General features: G+C 40.8%; 1 protein-coding gene and 1 long non-coding RNA gene across 5 annotated transcripts in view; one reads left to right on the top strand and one right to left on the bottom strand.

Moving 5' to 3' along the window:
* Positions 1 to 11,040: 11,040 nt before the first annotated feature.
* Scgdelta (sarcoglycan delta) overlaps positions 11,041 to 19,519 on the bottom strand; it is a 238,950-nt gene continuing 230,471 nt past the window's right edge. For all 4 annotated transcript variants that reach the window (XM_071785779.1, XM_071785780.1, XM_071785782.1 and 1 more), the window contains one exon: positions 11,041 to 13,422. In XM_071785779.1, the coding sequence (XP_071641880.1) occupies positions 13,053 to 13,422 (370 nt within the window). In that variant the 3' untranslated portion in view covers positions 11,041 to 13,052. The remainder of the gene's footprint in view (positions 13,423 to 19,519) is intronic.
* Positions 13,429 to 19,519, top strand: part of LOC139817578 (uncharacterized) — a 185,019-nt gene continuing 178,928 nt past the window's right edge. The window contains exons 1-3 of the long non-coding RNA XR_011733274.1: positions 13,429 to 16,835; positions 17,168 to 17,370; positions 17,697 to 17,746. This is a non-coding gene — a long non-coding RNA (uncharacterized lncRNA). The remainder of the gene's footprint in view (positions 16,836 to 17,167; positions 17,371 to 17,696; positions 17,747 to 19,519) is intronic.

Genomic DNA, 19,519 nt, shown 5'->3' on the forward strand with positions numbered 1-19,519 from the left:
ATTCCTCATTTATTCGAATTGGGAAATATAAAAACCATGAATAAGTAAAAAAAATTTTATTCTGAACATCGAGTTAAAATCAAAATTATCGAAATTTATATTAATTTTTAATCGACGGAAAAATCTCGTCACGTGTAACTCGAGAGTTATATTAGATTTGAATAATAAACATCATTGATCTTATGTCGATGTCATTCAAAATGTGATAACGAGATGGAATCAATTGACGACAGTCGGATGCGCGAAGTAGTGACAAACCTTATAAAAGTCAGACGTGGTCGGTCGTTCTAATAACTCGTTTCGAGCACTCGATCCATAAATAATCCTTATTAACCACGTTTTATATAAAAATTTATGTAATATGTGCGTAATGCAAGCAATAAGAATACAAAGTGCACAAAAATTTCGTAATTTTTATATTTGACAATTACTTAACTTCTTATGATTTTTCATTCCGCCGTTGTTTTTTGAGTCAAGTAAATCTTAGAACTTGCAACTGACCGACTCGATCAACCGTGTTGCAATTCTTTCTTCCCAGATAAGGAACGTTTAATTTCTCTTATTAGTTTCAGCGGACTCGGCACAAATTACGAGCGAGCTGGCGTGATTCGACGGCATAATCCGCGGAATCGAAAGGTGCCGGTCAGCCATGCGTAATGGTAGCGGGCGAGATAATGGCACGGTCCGTAGGTCTGGCGTTAGGTAATAATGTTGCCCTATCAGGCATCGATTAGGCCCTTTAAAGCACCGGCAATCGAGCATCGCCGGCTGAGCCGAGTGCCGGCTGCCCCTCATTAACCCGATTGCGCAAATTGAGAAATGATTATCGCGCGATTCCGTTAGAAGTTCTTGTAATCCGCGTTTATTTCCGATTAAAATTATATACTCATTCGCATTTCTTATTCTAACGTATATTCGAGTAAGAATACCTTATCGCCGGGAATAAACTACATAGCTACAAACGCGAAGAATTTTTATCGAGCACGAAGAAAAAGAATTCTTTACGAATAATTTTATAAGAATTTCAACATTTCGGAGGCTTTCTTGTTATATAAAACATCTTTGCTAGTTTGCCTTGTTAATACGATACATGTCTCCGAGCTACGATCCATCAGGGATTTCTCAGAATTTATCTACTGCAAACTGCACCCTCGCTAGCTAGAGATCCTTTTGAATCGGTGACAGTCTCAAACTCATGTCCCACGCGGCAAACGATGACAGCTACCTCAACTCTGTAATCTTTGGTCTCGATTACTAAAATTTATTGCTCGCTGACACGTCGACGCGGCTTAAGCAGAAGCGACGTCTACCACATCGACGTAAAGTGGGTCTTAAATATTTCAGCGATACCTGCCGAGCCTGACTACTTACCAGGTCCCCGGCCTAGGAAACTTCCGTTTCATGGAAACGCAACGTTAGTCAAGCTTTCCAAAGTTATATCCTCATTGAGGGGGCTAATTTGCTCGGCGAAAGTCATTTTCGCTTCCTTTTCTCGCGTATCGCGGATTCTTTGCTCTTTCGGAAAGGCAGAAAACTTCGAGCCGCGCTTCGGGCAGCCCTTCTTGGGAACAGATCGAGTCAAAGGAAAATCAAGGAAACATCCCGTACGGATTTCTGCGGTGATGAGAATTCTCGAGGAAGGCGCGGGGATGTTTGATAATTCTTTCATGACGGGGATAATTCAAAGGATGATTGCGCGCGAAAAAATCACGACAATTCGCGTCGCTCGCGGGAATGTTCCGTTTTAAAGATGCGTCGATCGTTCGTCAGGCGCAATGAGGACCGCTTTACATTTGGCCGAAGAATAATTTTCTTTTTCGCAGCAAATGGCAAACGACGTTTCGTGTTTCCCGTGTATTAATGTAAATGAGCTATGAACGCCCATTCAGTGTACGTCGGTCGCACGAAACATGGTGGCGAGTCGGTTTGGAAGGGTGGCTATCGGGGCAAGGGTGGTGAATGCGGTTGAACAGATCGACGATGGAGATAAAGGTGAAACCGTTGCCTGCAACACCGAATGACGATGAAACGATATAATTAATGAAAGCTAATCCTGTTGGAATTATAATTAACCCGATATCTGTCGTCGAGCGAACAGTTAAAAGTTGAAGAATGGAAATGCGCAGATACATTCATTATCATTATTATAGTATTATTACTGGAATTTTTATTTTATTGTCGTTATCGACAGTAATATTTCTTTATGGATGTCCTTAAGGAAAATAACATGATAATAAGACGCATAAGTGAAGTTATGCAAGTAAAGATAAAGTCTAAAGTTATACAATTTTTTAAATATATATAACAAAATATATAATATGTTTAAGCAGTTTTAATACAATAACTGTTAAAAAAATATTAGAAATAAATTTCTGTTTGACAATCTTGATTAATTAATGAATTTTTTCTTGCAAAATTGAAAAATTAATGCTTAATAAAACAATAATATTTTTTATAGAAATATATAATTATAATAAATCTCTTTCATTTGAAAAAAACATTGTATTCAATTAACTCACTAACTCGTTCACTCGTTATATTCCTCCAATTTGCACGCACGTAGGTATCGCATGTACAATCGTATATACGTATTTTATTAAATATTCTAGAAATTAATTAAAATGTTCTCTAAAGTTTTCCTACGAATTTGTCGGGACCCGCAGTAGCGCTCGAATTACAAGCAAACGAGATAAAAATCGCGCGTTTAAGCCTCTAACTGAAGCTTGATAATTATTCGTGTCGTCGTAATATGCCGGAAAAAACTACGAACGGCCGGGAAAAGTGGCGAACGGCAAGAAACAAAAGTGCCGCGACGCACACACGCGCGGAGTCAACGGGGTGTCCGTTCCCGTGAGGTGCATACGTTGCACGCACAACACCCGCGGGGGCACAGATTGAAACGGGGGGGAGACCAAGGTGGGTTGGGAACGACGTGTGGCGGGGCACAGCGGGGACGGTCATGGGGATTGCGAGTTATGAATTAACTGTCACCGCGTCTTTGATTTGTGATGTCTCTGCCGCTTCGTCGCGCTATATGCCGCCGCGCTCTCTTTTTCCTTTTCTTCACGTTCCCCGCGGCTGATGCGATCTATTTCCCCCTCCCCCTTCCTTTCCAAGGTGATTCCTCTCTTTTCGGACACCACCCCTTTCTCCTGTTTCTTCCTGCGATTTGCCTTCGTTTGATTGATTGTGCTAGATCGAGCTCGATTTCAGCGAGCGGCATCTCCATCACTGTCCTTCTCTTTCTTCTATAACAACGACTTTCCCCTTGCCAACACTTCTCTCTTTTTCGTGCTCTTTCTCCCTCTCTCTTTTTACTTGTTTCCTCGTCTAACGACAGTGCTAATAACGGTATTAACGTTCACAGATTTGTCGCTAATGTTCTCTCTCGCATCAGCTTTCGTTTCTTCGGTCTCTCGATCTTCCGGCGGAAAGTTTAACGAACCGGCTTGACACAGCGGATGTGGGAATTATCCGGATGTCAGCGACCATACCGATTCGAGTATAAAAATTTTTCAATCTGCAGAAGTACCGCCGTGGCAGTCGATTGCGAACGCCGCTACAACACGCGGATGTTGTATAATTAATTTTCGCTCTTCTATCGCAGGTGCGTCCGGACTGCGCGGACGATATTCCTAACGTATTTGGCGCGCGTAATTTAGAAATCGCAATACGAGAGTAAATCGCAAACATTAGAACGTTTAGAAATTTAAATAAAAAAATTGAAACAAGACTAAATAATGCGTTTAAAATATAACAATTGGAATAAGCAATTAAGTTTTTGATATCGCGAATAAAACCTTTTTATATCTATATATGTCGATGGAGGCTCCTGACTTCCGAGTTCTTTCGTGCCGCGTCGGTCGTATACGAATGTTAGATAGCGGTGTTCGTGAGGGAGCAAGAAGGCATGATTGATAGTGCCGAGGCACACGCTTCGCACGAAGTTTAGACTTTATCAGTGAACTTATCACCGAAGGCGCGACTCGCCTCTTCTTCTATCCCGTCCGGCCGCGTCTTCGCCGTCAACCTGCGAAATATCCGCTCTCGCCTCCTCCCCCTTCCCATCCTAATTAATTTAGTTAATTATCCGGGCGAGCTTGCAATCATGCCGGCAAAGACGCCGAACGTACGGCCAATCTTCTATCTTCTTCGCCGATAAAACCTTCGCTAGAGCACGCGCAGTTCGTGCAGGCGAATCTAGTTTCGATACAGACGTCGATACGGGCAACGAAGAGTCGTCGTAAATTCGCTTCCTGAATGCTTATACGCACTTCGCGCACTTCGAAGAAACGAGTATCGTCTTCCCGTTATCATCCCGAAATGCCGAAAGCGACGCACCGCCTTACAATTTCACTAATGGAGGTGGTTCTTTATCGGGGATAGTGCTCTTCTCATTGGATTTCGAATGCTCGCGATATCGTGTTCGTGAAGTTCAACGAACGGAAAGACGGATCTTATAATTTCAGGATTAAATAACTAATGACGTACAAAGTACAATTATATAGCGTCGATTGTAGAAAGGAGACGTCTTGTTAATTCAACGCAATCGGTGATTCCAGACTCATAATTTTCACACGATAATTAATGTTGTTCGATAATTAAGATAAATCGGTCGAGAGCATACAGGCTATGTTTAAAAAAAAATAACACTAATATTTTAAATAGAGAGTATATAGCAGATTGATCGACCAATGAAAAACTTTGTGTTTACTCTTATAAATCCCATCACTCATATTAATTAAAGCTTTCGGCAATGAAAAGGTATGTGCCGGTGAAAATGACGGTTTTTACCTGCATTATTTCTATTCTATTATTTCAATTCATCGAATGCACGTGTAATTCCATTTTTTTTCCTTTTTTTATCACACGTTTTTACTACATCTCTAAAGAACGCGCCGCATGCCGAAAAATCGGACAAAAAGCACATGGCGTTTTTAATTATTTCTACTGTTTTATTTATTTATTTTTTTTTTTTTTTAGTAAAGTTCTCTATTTTGTAAGGGGCGCATAAACAGACGGAGAACTGCAATTCAGAAGTGAAAGCCTCGGCCTCACCGGCTCGTTTAATGTTAATTACATGGCGCATAGCGAACTATGGCGTGGTATGGGTGGCACTCTCAAGATAATTCGATGCAATTTGTCCTGCAACCTCTGAAGGCAGTTCGGCTGAAAAGGGATAAAGGCTACTTTCTACACTCGACGACGATTATCGAGCGGTTTTAATAATTAATTTCATAACGACGTCGTTAAAGTTCCGCTCGTCGCTGATGCTTAAAGATCAGTTTAATTTTGCGACCCTTCTAAAGTTTCGCGACGTGCGTCTCGCTCTCTTCATCCTCCTTCTTGAAATCTACGGTATTTATAGAGGATAATTGTCATCGCTACGATTCATCTCCCTTTAAGTTTTCCAACCGGTATAATGAAATATCGTTGCGCCGATATTTATGAAAAAAAATTTTTCGACAGACGTACCGGGCGATTTTCCTAGTAGAAGCAAAAATGTGGCGCGGAAAAATATATCTCGGAATTTTATTTTTGTCCGCATTTCAATTCGTTTCGCGCGATATCTCTCTCTAAATTCGATGCTATCGCGGCGTTACATTCGATTCAAACGATACGTTCTTATTTTTATTTTTATCAGCAACTCCCCTCTCAGTATACTGAGTAAAATATCCGCTAAAATGTTATACAGCCTGCCTTGTTAAAGCGACTGAAGGTCGCGCGTAAAATTCGCATCTAATTTCTCCGGAAGTCACATTTTGATAACTCGCGGATTCCGCTGAACCCAATAGCCGGCTATCGATGCTCGCTCGTAGACACATGGCCATACGAGGAACACGACGCGGCTCGTTCAAGATGACGTCGGCAAGTTAGCTCCTGCTCGAGACGAAAAGGGGAAAGAGGAACTCTCTCTCTCTCTCTCTCTCTCTCTCTCTCTCTCTCTCTCTCTCTCTCTTACGAGAGAGGTGGAGTACGAGCGTAAGGGGATAGAGAGAAATAATGCGAGTGCTGCTGGAAAGCGGTGCCCGACAAAATTACAATTTGGGGGATGTAATTCCGCCCCGGAGAAATGGCCTCCACATACCGCGCGCGCGGCGGGGGCGAGGACGGATAGTTGGATGAAGGGGGTGTAAGTAGGTAGGAGGCAGGAACGGCGTGTTGGTGGGAGAGATTTATCAACAGCTCGTTCCGCACTAACTAGACGCCGGAAACTCGAAAGATATTGCATCAGCGAGGCGATGATAGTGCCACGACGACTGGCATTAAATTGCATCCGGCCGTTGCAGGAATTTAGCCGCCATTACGGCATCCCTCGTCTAGCCCCCCCGCCGTGTGTACGCCTCCCTGCCACTTTCTACACACCTCCTCCACACACGGCGAGACGTGGGTGCAAACGGCTCATCAGACGTTTCGGCGTCGTCGCGGCGTCGGTCTCGAATATTAACTGGGCGCTAGTCCTTATTTATTGACTATGTCAAGATATTAATAACGCTATGTGATAAATAATAGGAAATTATAATTTCCTCTTAATAATATACCTAATATACGTAATAACATAGTAATAGAATCATGTCATGTTAGCATAGCGTTGCAATTTACTTGAAAGAAATATTTCGTGATAGCCATAGCTTGCGTATGGAAGAAAGATTGTCATGATACGATTTTTACCTCACAAGGTTTGTGATTATTAAATTTGCATTAAATTTTCCTAAAAACGATTACGCAAAAATAAAAATTAACATGTAAATGGAAATTAGTGTGTATAAATTCATGAGCGTAAGTGAAGCTTTTATAATCTTATAGGCCGCGAAACATTTATGCTTCTGAAAAGTTTTTTCTGATCAAAATTTCCAAATGGATTATTTTCTTCCCCGCGTGTCTTTAAAAAGTCACTTTAAAGTATGTTCAATCTCCACGTTGTTGCTGATGAAGTCGCAATCAACGGGAAATTTGTTATCTTTCGGCGAACGAGTTTATGCGAAATTGCGAGAAGAACAGTGAAAAGATCGATTTTTCTGCTACCGAATTTTTGCGCATCAATAAAAAAAAAATAACGCATATAGTGTATCTTTACACAATTGAAACTTCTAAAAGTAACCAATAAAATAATAAATAATAAAATACTCACTTTATTAATGCTCTTCGTCGTTGTTGCTTTCCAGGTCGCCTTCTATTCCTTTGAGATTCTTTTGTCGCACTCACACAAACACTCACTCGCGAAAACACAGTTAATTACAATCGCGCGACACGACAAATCCGACGTACGCGAGACTTTACTAGTTCAATTGTGAATTAACGATTGATTAAAATTCAAAAGACCGTGTAAAAATATGCAATGTAATTGAAACTCGACATTTCCGTCGTGTGTCGCTTCGATTTTTACGAATGAATAGATATACGAATGAAATATGCTCTGCTTGAACGAGCATTTATCGCCTCGATACGCGTACAAATCATTAATCGTATAAGAGCTAGTTAATTGCGCGAGAGGTGATAACTGATAACTAATATTTTTTATTCCATTGCACACATATGCAAGTCTCACGTGTTCGACATAGGCATCTGTGGGACGCGAAACACACAGGAGATCCGTTTTTGTCACATGCCGTTACATCGATTTTCTGTCGAGTTATAGCGTTTTAAAAGTCCGGCGCGCGCGCACCATTCATGAAAGAAGACCGTGCGAATTTTTTCGCACGTGATTTGACATGTGCTAATCCCTTCCTAAAAAATCTGATGTGGAAACATATGTAGTACACGTGCAACTTTGAAGATAAGCATTGCCGCCGCAAAATGCACGTGCGCACAGTTGGATTCTGTATATATTCTGTCCTCACGAGATCGATATAATCATTAATATATTTGCACAGAAAAATAATAACAAGATTAATTTGGGCTCATTGAAAAGCTAAGATCCCAGTGCTTCTAACGAGATAAAAGTTGCTTATCTCGGATCATTAATTTACGAGATATCATTGATTCCGAAAATAAAATTGATTTTGTTTCGAGATTTCCATCTTTACAGACATTTTAGTCGAAATGGTGGTAATCGCTAATATCTTTACATAGAAAAATAATAGCAAGGTGATTTTAAGATCGTTTGATAGCTAAGATTCCAACGCTTTCAATAAGTGCAAGATAACTTACCTCGAATGACTACTTGGCGAAAGATCGTCGATTAATTACAAAAATCAATTTTGTTTTGAAAATTGATTTTCATCTCTCAATTACCATATCTTCGAATTAATTTATTATTATTATGTTATGTATAATTTTTTTATCTTAAAAGAATTATTCTTATGATTTTAATAAATTATTAAAATAAGACTTTTATTATCAATTAATTATGGTTACATGCATACATTGCATACTCAGTATATTCGACAATCGCACGAGATTTTGCTTGCCTCCTAACGTACACTAAAGAAGAAATACGCGAAATATTATTAATAATTGGTGAATACATTATTCATTAATTCAACTATTTGTCATTTCGTGTTCTCAATTGAGAGATAGAATGAACTAACTACTTACGTTTAAATCGGTGAAAAGCATAGCGTAAAATATATCTGTATCGTTAATGTGTCAACCAACTATTATCACTTGCGCATTCATATTTTTAAAATTGTCAATAATAAACCTTGCTGCGAATTGAATTATTTGCAATCAATTCTTTTAATGGCCGTTCGCTCAAAGGCAACGTAAAAATGGACACGGACGTAACGGGATGAAGGGCGGATTTAAAGATGAAAGGCGAAAGGCAAACGTAATTGGCGGAGAGAAACATAATTTGCGCGAGGCTCGATCGAGCGACTTGCAAGGGGATTAACGGCGCGCTCACGGAGATTGGACTTGTCGAAGCGGACGCCATCGGAGTTATTCCCGCGAAGATTCATGAATGTTTACTTCAAGTCGCGCCGTAAGTCCGTACTCGCGCCGAGGTGGATCCATTCGTTTGTCTTCCTCCCGCCGGTGTAAATCATTAGATTTACGGCCGCCGACGTTATGTACATACCTCCACTTCGGAATTGCGCGCTCGCGAGTTTATTACGTTTGACCCGACACGGATCTGCGCTACGGAGACGCGACATAATAAGCCCAGACTCAGCACAGAGGAAATTGCATGATGGATCGCGATCCGTCGATCTCCACGCGTGCGTGTATCTTCTCGGAACTATCTGCACATAATACGAGGACACATCTTACCGCGACATTCCGCCAACATATTGATAAGTTTGCGACAATGCCAGTCGTTTCGAAAGCGTAAGTCGAGTCTTCGAGACGACATGCCCCAAGAGAAAAATATCGTTCGCGATGCGAATATTACGAGTCGCGTTGTTCGACATCACCAAAATGCCGCAGGTTGTTTTGCATCCGACGAGAGAGATATGCGATCGCGTTTATGTATGTATATGCGCGCCGGTGGTCGGTCTGCACGCCCGCGCCGCGTGTGCTATACTAATTCGTATTTAAAGCTTTATCGGACGCGCCTCGTGCCCCGCACAACAATTTCACGGTTCACAGAAACCATCCTGCATTTAGGATCACCGCCACTAACACCATCGTTCCCGCGTGGTTGGCGTGTACCTGCATCGCACATCGTATACGCGTTCAAGCTCCTCGAGTACGTATACACGCTACGAGTACCGGCGGTAGCAGTCACTTAGATAAGTACTTCGCCCAGGTACCTTCTGTATAATGAATGAACAAGAACTCTCGTCTGGACGGTACGGTGGATATACTTGGATATCCATGAATGATTATATATATTTCTCTCTCCCGAGAAGTAGTCTATAGTACACTCTCCTCAAGTCGCCATAAATTTTCGATTTATTTATTGACATATACGTAATCAATACATGTTTTATTTAAAATTGATTTTTATGCACAATTAATTAATTTATCAATTTTGCTGTAGAAACTTCTATCAATTCGAAAAAACGTGAAATAATTCAATAATAACGTAGCACGAAAAGTTAGCACGTCCACAGTTGCATTATAATTTTACAAAAACAATTACGTTTTTTTCAATTGATCCATCGCGTTCAATCCACTTTTACTTTACTTCTTCCTTGCACTTCGCGCGTCTTAAGGAAACCAACGCGGTATATCAAAGGTATTTTTTCCCGACTGTCGCTGCTAATTTACACCAGCTCATTGGCCCGCGGCGTTCCTATGTTAAATCGCTTCAACCCTCGAACCCTTGCCGGAATACCTCTCTCTCTCTACTTGGCTATGCACTTTATCCACCTCCCCGTCGCCGCTGGATGCAATTTTAATCCCGAATTCCAAGAAAATTACCTTGCCGTCAGAGCTGTTTAAGAGGGTACTAGATGAGATTGCCTCTGTTACCTGTCAGCCCGCTTGACATATAGTATATTATGCAGCGGGCTGTTCGAACTAGTCTTGAGATTATTCTCTAATTTAAATTTCTATTTTCCTTTCACACCGCCGTTGCTGCCGCTGCCGAGCCGTTGCACGACCGCGTTTTAATAGCGCGAGGGGGAGATAGCTGAATTTTACAGCCGCGGCTCTGAAAATTTCAACGCCCGCGTGTTTTCACAAACAAACAAGCGTGATCGGACGGGTCGTTTGTATTTCTGAATTGAAGTCGATTTTAAATTTTTAATTGTAATTTTGTTACGAAAGTTTTCGCTATTGTCGAGCGAAACAAAGCCCTTGCGGCAGTTGTTAGTTACATGAGTTATAATTGGTGGAAACTGTAGAACGCGGTCTACCTATTGAATACGGATGTGTATGCATATATCATTTGGTTATTTGTGGGTGTTTTATGTTACGGAAATAACAAACCTACCTGTAACGTTGAAAGCTGCACCCTTAGAGGGAAGGCAGCGCATCCAGCTGGAAGAATGGTAAGGCTAATGGACCAATAACGAAAAATTTGGACGAATAATATATCCAACGGTCGTAAGAGGATGGATCTATGGGATTTCTACGGAACAATAATGTCGTAATTAAATAAAATTACGTAATAATAATAATATTGACAACGTTCAATAATATAGACTACGACAATTAATAATAATAGTAACAATAACGACTTTATTGCCACATACATAAATAAATGGACATGGCCGATGTACAGCGTACAAGCTGGATCGCGATCCGATCCTGTTGCGTCAAACTACCGTTCACAGTCTCTCATGTACATATACACACGCACGCACGCACATATATACTCTCTTTCTCTCTAACTTTCTCTCGCCTTTTCCGGCGGCACGCGCAGCCCGATGCAGTCGTCGCTCTACTTACAACAACGCTTCTACTTTGTATCGGAGCACGGGTTAAACATGACACCGCGTTAGAAACAAGCGATTCGCGAGGAATAGTCTCCCTGAAAGGGTGCATGCCCCTCGCGCCATCAGCACCGTGCGAGAGCGCGGGCTTGTGGAGAGCAGGGAGAGCTACGAACAATTTGCCTACAAGTGGTTTCGCCGCGCGAGGCGTACAACCGGTACACAGAATACAAAGTATCGAACGCGCAAGGAGATGACGGAAGTGCTATACGAAAGGACGGGAACGAAAGAGGGATGATCTCGTGGGGGAGTTCGTCGATTCGATTTTATCGGGCACTGTCTAACGGCGATAAGCGCGTCTCGCCCCAGCGATACAAAGCGGAATCCGAATTCCCATCTTCATCTGTCGTCTTCAGCATCGCATCCAGAGAGCACGCAGCCACCTAATTTCATATCTTTCTCTTTTTAAAGATTGCGCCGAACTTTTAAGGACCTCGCGGTCGCGTACTTTTAACGACGACGTGAGACGAGAATTCAGTCCGAGCATCTCGCGTTAACGTTCGGCTATACGTACACATAGTTATACACGTTCTATCCGCGATATCACGGGGATCTGATTTCTTCCGGATCCCCGATATCTCGAAGGCTCTCCCCCGACAAATGTCGCCCCGCCGGAGGAGGAAATATACAAGTTGGAGCCGAATCCAGGACGCCGAGGCGAGCGAGTGCACCGCGAAACGACGGAGGAAATGTCGCGTCGCGAGACGTCTTCTTTTACAATGCAAGACGGCGGCTTTTGGGCGAGAATCTCGCGCTTTCCTTTTCGCGTATCGCATTGACCGACGGCGCTGGCGCGAGAAAAAGTTAAAGGGAAGCCCCCCCTTGGTGAATGCCGCTCGGAAGAATATTCCTTAGAGTCCTCAGAGAGAATTTCTCGAATACCCGCGAATTCGAGAGAATCTTTCCGGTCAAGGCCTCGCGAGAATTCCCTTTGTGTCCGCGCGACGGGTGCGTTCCCCGCTTCGAGGGAAAACGTCCGACGCGTTTATTCGCGCGTCTCGCCGTGCGTCGCGCCGGATCGGTCGAATATTTCACGGAACGAAGATTGGGTCGTGCCCGTGAAACACCGTGACTAGGGAAGATTGACGTGTGCCTTAAGCGCGGGATTGAAGCCGCAACAACGCCCGATTGTGCCCTTATACGACGACTCAATTAAACGTGACTGACGTTGAACTGTAAAATACGGGGAGGAAAGAAAAGGAGGGGAAAAAAAAGGAAAAGCGCTCGATGCAATTCCATTTAATTGACACGTATGCACTTTGGGGGAGGGGGTCGCGACGCCGCTCGTCAGGTCGTCAGATTAGGCCCTAAGTAAACCAGAGATTCTCGAAGGGCGCCCGGCACTTGAAGGCGTATCGTGCATACGCCGCGTTCATCGAAAAATAGCGCGTGCTGGGAATAATTAATTAGCTTCAACTATATCATACTCGGCGTTTACCGAGTTCTCTCTTTCTCTCTCTTTCTCTCTCTCTAACTCTTTCTCCGCTGACACGTTGCACTTCGGGGGTTTTCTTTCGCCCGTTTGGCGCGACAGATTCGTTTGATATCATTTGCAGTGTTCCAATGAAGGCCTCGTCCCCGATCGCGCTGATGGCCGATCGCAGTGCATTTTCCGCTCTCTTTCTCTCTCGCTTTCTTTTTTTTCTCGCTAACACATCACTGAGTCACGTAGTTCGCAATGATTCCTAATGAATCGTCTGTGATTTCGCAATACACCACCGCGTAATTGTATTAGCAAATCGACTTGTCGGCCTGACAACTGCCATCCGACCTGGCGAGGAAGAGTTTGCCGCTCGCGCACGCACACAGCTGATAGATGGTGGTCTCCTTCTGGCTCTGATGAGCAGACGAAGATCTGCCGGAGTGCTGTTGCTGCTGCTGCTGCTGCTGCTGCTGTTGCTCCCTGGACGAGTGCCCTTGCAGCGGAATCGCCGTTTTCAAGCCCTTTATGTAGACGGACTTGGCGTCAAGCCGGATGGCTCCGTGAACGCTCTGTAGTTTTAAATCCGTCAGGCAGGAGGCTGAAATCTCGCTCGCCCAGGACTCGATCACCACCCGCTGAGGAGCGTTTATCTTCAAGGACCTCGTCGCCGATTCGAGCCTGCACAGTACAATTTGATTTAAATATATGAGATTTGTGTTCAAAAAGTTCCCCACCTTTGTTTTTATCATTTTTGGAGGTTTACTTTTGGATCCTTGCGGATTTTTTCCTTTTTTTTTAAGTTCAAATTTACGATAAAAGACCGAATATTCGACACAATTAAAAATATCAAGAAAAATTCGCAAACGGACTTACGCGCGATCACGAAGAAAGCGTACTAGAACTGCTCAGAAATGGAAACGGCGGCGTTTAGAGTGATGTATCAACCGAAAAGGAACATATTTCGTAGGATATAGGGCTAAATAAGTTATAAGTAAAAATTATAAAAACAAAAACCGGATACTTTTTAAATAGATTCATATGCGCTACATATAAAATATTCCACTTCTCTCGCGCCTTATATTTTAACGAGAAATTCTTTAATCCACCTGAAGACGATTTTTCCTTAGCGAAATTGTCGAGGCTCTAGCAATTTTCGAGGTACAAGCAGATTGAAGCAGGAGGCCTTTCCGCAAACATTTTCCTTCTTTAAGTTTCAAGAAGTTAGCTCTTCAATTAATTTCTCAGATGGAATTTACTTTAACAGAATTTTAATTTGCAACTTAATTACAGAGATATACGATATGCTAAAGATTGGAAAGTTAAGCGATAAATGACGATTTCCTTCGATGTTTTCGCCAAATGTTGATTAAAGAATTTGTTGTGAAGCGCGAGAAATAAAAAAAACTTTATATAGGTACACGTTATCGCGTCTCTTATAATATGTAAACTAAACGATATTAATTAATAAACTGCACGGCACATTCGTCGAGTATATATAGGATTCAAGTAACAATATCATTATTAGACTTCCAAAGCAGTGAACTGTATAGTCGATCGTGTGTCGCCCTTCGAAACACGATTATTCCCCACGAATTATCAGCAATTATCAGTGCGCGTGATTAATTGACTTGCGTGATTTACGACTTGATGAATACATCGGAGGGATGGTGTTATTTATCAAAAAAGATTCGCAGCAATTTATCAAAGAATATTTTGCAGCACGATTTAATTATTACATGTGCAATACGAGAATCAAAGTATTAAAGGATGAAAAATATAAATGATTGTTATTCCGATTATTACGGCGATGATCATTTCGTTAATAATTAAATTGGAATATGGCGAGCTTTAAATATTTAAATGCCGAGATTTAAATACATATACTACTTATATTTGACAAGTGAGACAATAAGTTCATACAAAATCAAAGTACACGATATTCAAATAACAGTATCTAAATTTTCAGTATTATGGTAATATTTCATATGTCATATGACAAATTTTTTAAGCGTATTGATCGGTTACAAAATAAAAAATTTCTTAGAGAGACTCGAGAACTTTTCTATCCTGCAACAAATCAACACGTTTCAAAAATTTAGGTATCGCGCGACAAATAAAATAGTACACCGTTAAGTTTCCAAAACGCTCTCAGTCATTCATTGCTATCATTACTATCTTAAGTGACGCTAAAGAATCTACAAGGCAAAATATAAAATGCGACAATAGCCCGTTCGTCGAAAGGAATTTGAAAAACGAGTCGCTGAATATTCTGTGTATATATATTTATCATACGGCGCGATAAGTATTTCGCGGCATTATTATGTATATACGACACGCTGTTTGTGTATGTAAAAATTATAAAGTCTTTCGTTGTCTTTCGCGCGGTGAGATTCGAGCGGGAAGACAATGGCCGTGTTCAACAGACATAACTGTTCGTCTTATCAACACTCTGCGTTGATTGGTTGGTTCTAAAAGTATTGGTCTGCTGAACGACACACACGCGGAGTCGCTCCGTGTGTCACGTTATATGCGACAAGATTCTTCTATGAACGCGTATTGATCAATGATAGCGATTTGCCTTCCTTCCTCTTTGGTTACTGGTTTCTGTCTCTTTACAGAGGACAATACGGCCAAATAACGCAACGATTTGCAACTCGCGAACGTGTCGAAGCTCGAAGCGCCAGCAGTTTACTGACTGGATAGTGATAGAAGAGATCGTGGGGCGCGGGGCGTGGGGCGCACGGGCCCGTTCGTCAACACGAGCGTCACAAGCGGCGGGAATAGAGTGGGGGTAGGCTCAGGTAGGCTGCCTAGGCCTAGGCACATACATATGTGACCTAGGCACGCTGCGCCGTGCGACGTGCTTAATTACTACCTCCGCTCCATCCATCCCCGCCACTCGTGTTGTCGAAGAGCCACGACTCCGATTCTATAGTAATTTTTGGTATCGCCGTTCAAGGATTTCAAGATTCAAGTGGAAAATGAATATACGCAGGTATGCGATCGCGCGCTCGACTCGTTCATCCGAAGTAGGAGCATCGAAACGACGGCGGCGGTTGAAAAGTGCAAATTATCGTCTCGTGGCGACGTTTCGGCCGACGGTTATCCTCGTTAACGATCAAGTGAGAATACAGGACGAATCCAGCATCGAGCTCCGCTACGTTTCGCTGTGATTTTCGGATCGAAATCGCGATATAGTGCAAATGTGGTGCGTGAATTCAGATTTATCGAATTGCCGGATAACGCGATTTAAAGCAGTGGGAAGAGCCAGTGATATATCGACTGTCCATTAATATCGCATATATTCGACGGGATTTACGAGTGCGAAATGTATCGCGCGTATTTGCAGCGCTGCGCGCCGATTTTATATTTTCAGACGGTCCGTCGCGTTTTGATTAAGTGTGAACTTGACTCGCGTAGTATCGATCGCGCGATATCGGAAGTGAAGTGCCGCTCCCCCCCTCCTCCTTGTCCGGCCGGCGGTGAAACGACGTGGGCGCGTAACGGATCGCTCCCGAGCTGCGTGAACGTCGCGACGCGTTCACTCGGTGAGTACGCGGTCCGTAATTAGAGACGCACGTAGACCAACGAATAGACCCGCGTGTTCTCTCTCAGATTCGTTATCTTGCGCGGCACGAACTCGCGGTGTGCCAGTGATCTCCGAGATCGCGCATCGCGCGAGGTATGCTCGAACGCTAGGTTCGTTCGCCCAGGGCGAGATATCCTTCGCGGCGAAGCGACGATCGTATTTCCGAATCTCGCGCAGCGCGATTTATTCTCGACTCGTATTTCGCGTGTCCCTTTCGCCGTGACATTAGTCGTCGCTCTGAAGTGCGTGTGCGTATCATTTATCCGTCACGGCAATTTTCTGAATTGAAGCCGGGAGCAACAGGTGTAGCGTCGCCGCGGCGCGGCGGCTACCACGTGAAGTTGGCCGCGCAATTTTCAAACGCACCCCCCGTCTCTCCGTCATTGCCTGCGTCATTGCGGATTCCTGATGCCGCCGACTGACGCCGCCGACTGCGTACCGTGCGAATTCACGAGACATCTCGAGTACGTGTGGACTGTGTGAAGACGTGGACGATAACGAGGTAATTTCTACGTACGATAATCTGTCCGCGTTGCTTTTCCGTCGCGACATAAAAGCGTGCGTGTGACGAACGTCGGTGCCGTAGTGCCGTGCGAAGCGCCGCGCGACCATTAACCTTACTTCCGCGAGTCGATACTGTGCGAACATCGGCTTGAAAAGGCGCGAGGGTGCGAGAGGGAAGAACGAGGATTTTTTAAATTTAACGGAGATTTTTAAAGCCTATTGATATTTGACCTCGTTTGAGCTGACGTATTTCTAATGAATTTGCAAAAAGTCAATAAGTCGCGACAAATCACGTTTATCGTATCTTAATTAATCACATTTTAATTTCAGGAGTGCCGTGCAAAGTATCGCGATCGTAGTACGCTGGTAATTAATTCGAACGCGATCGTATAATTTAACTGTGTGCTCGCGAGTGAGTATTTCGTAAGTGAAAATCTGAAGAGGCACTCGACAATTAGAGGATGGGATTCAAAGGATTTTGAGAGGAGGAGGAGGCCCGGGAAGGCATCGGGCAACGGCGGAGCACCTGTGAGGTGAGTAATATTTTATTTTATTTAACATCTGATACTCTCTTGCATGGAATTAATCATTCATTTTCATTGAAATATCTTGAATATCATATTTTATTGAATGTTTTAAATATTAAAATTAATCCGATTCTTATATTTATATAAGACATAAATTTTTTAATTTATAATTAAAAATAACTTTTTATATGTAAATTACATAATTATTTTAATAAAGATCTATTTAGAAATAAATAAACATACAAATTTAATACGTATAATAATAATCTCTTTGTTAAAATAACAATTATTTTGAACACTTGCAATAACTTGGATATTTTTTTATTTTACAGATCAGCGTAGCTACAATGCAGTTATAACTCCGCTGTTGCGCATCGTGCTTGTAAGTAAATTCTTTTATTTTACATCAAGATAACGGATCTGTGAAAATTGTACGAGATATAGGATATAGGTATAATATACATTATATAGATATAATATAATGCATTTAGATTTATGTAATTTATCAAATTTACTTTTCATAGATCCGTTGTTTTAAAATGGATGGGTTTAAACAGATTAAAATCAATATTGAATCCTGGATATTTATTGTTATCAATTTACTTTAAATACGAAGATGCATTTGTACAGATACAGAGCACGTTACGAAATAGAGCTACTATATATGTTATTTCGTTATATTACGGAGTTTATATCAATATAGGACGTATTTATTTATTGACACACGTTATAATGTTTTATTTAAAAATATATATATTGCGAGATCCATCAATCGTTTAAAATTTGTGAAACTCGCAAGTATGAATAAAAGCAGTAATAGGAAATATTTCGCAAATAAAGAAAGCTCGGTAAAAATTAAGCGATGATTGACTTTTTCTTTTTTAAAGGAGAAATTATTATCAAAAAATCTAGTAAAAGCATTATCACTCTTATACATTTTGCAGAGTATTTTATAACAGATAGGATTTTCAAGAATTGAGAATACCATAAAAATTAAATATATTATAATAATATTTTTAAGATTACTTTAAATGCATTATATATTTAAATTATTTAATTAATTGTTTAAATAAATAATGAGAGAAAGGAAAGCAGAAAGAGATTAAATAAAGCTATATAATAATTATAACAAATATTGATAAATTTTAAAGCTATAAAAGTTATAATAAATATTGGTGAATTTTAAAGAGATATAAAATTTTCACATTTAGTTATCTTCCCTTCAGAGTGTTCGTACGTTATTGAGGATGCATGATAGATGATAAAGTTCGGAAAAAGATATTTATGTGCATATATACAGAAAAATGTAAGTATTGTTTAGTTAAGAGAGAGATTTGACACATATATTTAATTTTTTTCTCTTTCATAAGTATAAGAAAGCCATATTCACAGAGAAATTTTTTTGATTACATTATAAATAAAGTAAATAAAAGAAAAACAAAAAATATTTGATTATGTAATATATATTTTACTTAAAATGTTAAAAATGCGGTGCTTATCAATTATATTTATTTTTACAATGTCTTAATTTTATTTTAATATTTTATAACCCATCCATTTATTGATAATTTAATTCTATATTATTTGAAAGAAAAATGACATAAAATTCGATAAATATTTCGCCGTGAAATAGAAAAAATTTTTATACATCAGATTTTATCAGAATTTATCTGAGTACATATCTCAGTGATATTAGAATATTTTAATAATAAAATGTAATTTAAATTAATTTTAATTTTGAATATTTTAATAATTGTAACGTATTATATAAAAAGATAACTATATGATAATGTCTTGGGGTAATATATGTAATAATGGTGTATATATGTATATATCAAGAATATATAGAAAATATTTTTGACATGTATATAAATTTTTATAATATGTCGATATAACTATCTCGTTAGTTTCTTATTAATTTTTTTAATGAAAAGTGTGCAAAGTTGTACAAATAATGCGACACTTTTTTTTAACTCTGAAATTTAAAATAAAACACGGATGCTATAGATAGCTATACAATCATTGTCCGATGAGCGATGGTGTCGGACTTGTGTATCTCAATTTCAGTGCATTACGTTCCAACAATGACGTGGATTACACCGTAAATCTCCGTATGCCCGTAAACCGTCGTATTATATCCAAGTATTCCGGCAAC

The sequence above is a fragment of the Temnothorax longispinosus genome, chromosome 8 (assembly GCF_030848805.1).
Source record: "Temnothorax longispinosus isolate EJ_2023e chromosome 8, Tlon_JGU_v1, whole genome shotgun sequence".
In the NCBI taxonomy this organism is placed as follows: domain Eukaryota; kingdom Metazoa; phylum Arthropoda; class Insecta; order Hymenoptera; family Formicidae; genus Temnothorax; species Temnothorax longispinosus.